General features: G+C 43.9%; 1 protein-coding gene across 1 annotated transcript; it reads left to right on the top strand.

Annotated features, from left to right (window-relative positions):
* Positions 1-2,049: 2,049 nt before the first annotated feature.
* Positions 2,050-3,348, top strand: BECN2 (beclin 2). The gene has a single exon (XM_004320650.2). The coding sequence runs from the start codon at positions 2,050-2,052 to the stop codon at positions 3,346-3,348; it is 1,299 nt and encodes a 432-aa protein (XP_004320698.1).
* Positions 3,349-3,548: the final 200 nt, after the last annotated feature.

Genomic DNA, 3,548 nt, shown 5'->3' with positions numbered 1-3,548 from the left:
CAGGAAAATGAACAACATTTCAGTCAGTTTCTTTTGTCTTTTTCTGTCTTTTTTTTTTTTAAGACCTAATTGGATTTATTAAATGATTCATGAATCGGGCAGCATCCCATCCAGCAAGTAGAAAAGTGCTCTTCAGCCAGTTTCTAATAACTCTCTTACTTACTGCCGAGAGACAGCTGCTTTAAGCAGGTCTTTTAATTTCTTTTATTATTATTTTATTTTTAATTGTGATAAAATACCACCTTAACCATTCTTAGGTATACAGTTAGGTGGTATTAAGTACATTCATATTGTTGTGCAACCATTGCCACTGTCCATCTCCAGAAATTTTTATCTTCCCAAACTAAAACTCTGTCCCCATTAAACACTGACTCCATAATATTCTGACACCAACTAGGATTATGCTCCCAATCACAGTGTGTGGGTCCTTTCCTCACCAAGTAATTCTGACACCAGCTGCATGTCCTACAATTCAACTCAATTCTTATACTATCTACCCAGAGATAGCATCAGATCCCACAGGTTAAGAGATCAGTCCCACAAGGCAGCCTCCAGCCCCCCACTTCAGATGCCAATAGCAAGTCTTCTTGTCACTTGTGCTTCTGACAGGTTGCCTATAAATCAGATGTTCCCAACTTCTAGAGGATGCTTCTATAATGGATTGATTTGAGGCATTTCAGAGAGGTTATGAGGGCTAGAAGGACCCTTGACTAGCTGTTCAACCTCTCTTTACCTTAATGCACTTCCAGTCTTCCCATCTCCCAGGAATTTTTGAGGTTCACACACATAGGATACTGGTGAAGAGCTAAGTGGTAACAAGTGTAAATTACCAATTTCAGCCATGACGGTGACTGATTAAGTGGGGTTTGAAAACTACAGTGAAGGGTGGCCAGCGGGAGGTGTGTTTCCTTGCTAGAGCAAAGTCCCTCAGCATGAAGTGCAGTGCAGCACAACTGCCTCGTGTGCTTAAACTGGTAAGGTCCTGGACCACACTTCAGTGAGTCTGCAGGAAGGCTTCCTGCCCCCGCCCTGAGCCTCTCCTGGTGTGGTTGGCATGCTGCTTCCTGCTGGACACTGGGAGAGAAAGGCCCTATGACTTTACGCCCCTTACTGTGGTCTCCATTTAAGACTGGGTTCTTCTGTGTACGTTTATCTTATGCTCCACTCCATCAAGTCAATAACTGCGGGTTAGAAGTCCACAAGGGTTTTATTTCAGAGCAAGTACTTCTGGCTAACATAATGTGCTTACTTGGGTGGCTGTCTATGGAAGTCAACATACTTGTAAAGTTTTTTGTTATTTGCTCTTTTATGTTACGTAAATGCTTGGCGTATTAATCTCTGGCTGAGCTGATGGCAAAATACATAACCTCCAAACTACATTATTTGGTGTGATTTGTTAATTAAACTAATATATTTTCCATGTATGCCCATTACATTACTATGTGATAAAGAATGTGAAATGTGTCATCAGAACAGAAAGCCTAAATTTGGTAGTCAGGGAAGGCTTCCTGAAGGAAATGACACCTAACCCTAAAGGATGGGTAGAAGTTATCCAGGTAAAGAGGGAAAGGAAGAGTGTTCTAGTCAGACGGAACAATAAGAAATGTTGGAAGAACTGAAATTCAGTTATTATGCAGGAGTACATGGTGAGGGTGGCAGGAAATGGGGAGAGGAAAAGCTAGAAAGATGGGCAGAGGCCTTGGTGTCAGGTTAAGGTGATTAGACTTTATCTTAAGATAAGGGCATTAAACATTTTAAGGAGGTGTCCATGATCAGATTTTAGTTTTAGAAAGATTACTCTTTAATGTTAAAGGAGGAGTAAGATGATCAGCTTTTCTTTTTAGAAAGAGTCACTTGTCTATAAGGAGTTAAGGGAGGTCTAAAAGTATCTAAGGAGGGTACCATTGTAAGGTTTTAGGACAGTGACAAGATGAGATATGCATTTGAAAAGAATCTCTCCTCTAGAAAGAGTTTTAAAAGGTATAAAGGGTTAATTCTCTGGCGACCGAGGGAGGGAACAGTGTCAAGGTGAGAGTCAAGACCTCCACCATGTCCTCCCTCTGCTTCATTTGCCAACGCTGCAGCCAGCCCCTGAAACTGAATCAGTCCATGGAGACCTCCCAAGAACCTGAAGCTTTGATGCTCATCCCAGCTCAGGGGGAGCCAGGAAAAACCCAGGAGGGAGACCCTCCTTCCAGGGAGGAGGCAGATTTTGAAAATCTACAGGAAGGTGCCTCGTACAGGACCCTTCCTGGCCTCCCTGGTGGCAGAACGTCCTGGGACAATCCTGACAGCTTCACCCTGCTTGGGAATTTGGGCTCCCTGAGAACTCTCAGTAACATCCAGAAGGCTGCAAGCGACATGTTTGACATCCTCTCTGGTGAAACAGATGTGGACCACCCCATGTGTGAGGACTGTACTGACAATCTTTTAGAGCAACTGGACGTCCAACTCACCATCACAGAATCTGAGATTCAGAGCTACAAACGCTGTTTGGAGACCAGGGAGTTGATAAGTGAGGAGAGGGAGTCGCTGCAGGAGAAGCTGAAGGGCCTGGAGCTGGAGGAAACGAGGCTGGTCCAGGAGCTGGAGGAGGTGGAAAAGAACCGAGAAAGAGCAGCAGCAGATCTCGAGGCAGCCCAGGCAGAGACTGAGATGCTGGACCAGCAAGAAAAGCAGTACCAGAAGGACTACAGTAAATTGAAATGGCAACAACTAGAACTACATGACGAGCTGAGTAGTGTGGAGAAGCGGCTATGGTACGCCCAGATCCAGTGGCACCAGCTGGAGAAAACCAGTATCTTTAATGCCACATTTGAGATCTGGCATGATGGCCCCTTAACTACCATCAATAACTTCAGATTGGGCTGCCTCCCCACTGTCCCTGTGTGCTGGAATGAGATTAACATAGCCTGGGGACAGACAGCCTTGCTGCTCCTTGCCCTGTCCAATACAATTGGACTGGAGTTTCAGAGGTACCGACTCATCCCCTGTGGAAACCATTCCTATCTGAAGTCTTTAACAGATGACTGCATTGAGCTGCCATTGTTCTCTAATGGGAAGCGGAATGTTTTCTTGCATAACAAATTTGACCAGGCTATGATGGCTTTCCTGGACTGCATGCAGCAGTTCAAGGAACTGGCTGAGAAAGGTGGGTCAGGTCTCTGCTTGCCCTACAAGATTCATGTGAAGAAAGGCCTGATGGAAGACCCCGGAAGCAGTGGTGGATTCTACTCCATCAGAACCCACTTGAACACAGAGGAGGAGTGGACAAAAGCACTCAAGCTTATGCTTATAAATTTTGAGTGTAGTCTCACTTGGGTCTCCTTAAGATATTGTCAAAAATAACTTTTTTTCTATGAGAGAGAGATTTTTTTTTTGCTTTAAGATTTTATTTGTGAAATGTTATCAGATAAAATTTAAAACTGAAGAATATGTTTATAATTTAAAAAATGGATGGCCATACAGGCACTAATTTAAGATTATTGTCCAGAGCAAACCAAAAGACTTTGCTTTGTCCTCCCTCTCCCTTTCTTCCCAGACAAACA

The sequence above is a fragment of the Tursiops truncatus genome, chromosome 1, assembly GCF_011762595.2.
Source record: "Tursiops truncatus isolate mTurTru1 chromosome 1, mTurTru1.mat.Y, whole genome shotgun sequence".
In the NCBI taxonomy this organism is placed as follows: Eukaryota; Metazoa; Chordata; class Mammalia; order Artiodactyla; family Delphinidae; genus Tursiops; species Tursiops truncatus.
Note: the sequence above shows the minus strand (reverse complement) of the source record. Positions and strands in the feature narration are given on the sequence as shown.

What these genes read in the sequence shown, in the direction of transcription:
- BECN2 (XM_004320650.2), top strand. Translation starts at nt 2,050, where the DNA reads ATGTCCTCCCTCTGCTTCATTTGCCAACGCTGCAGCCAGCCCCTGAAA.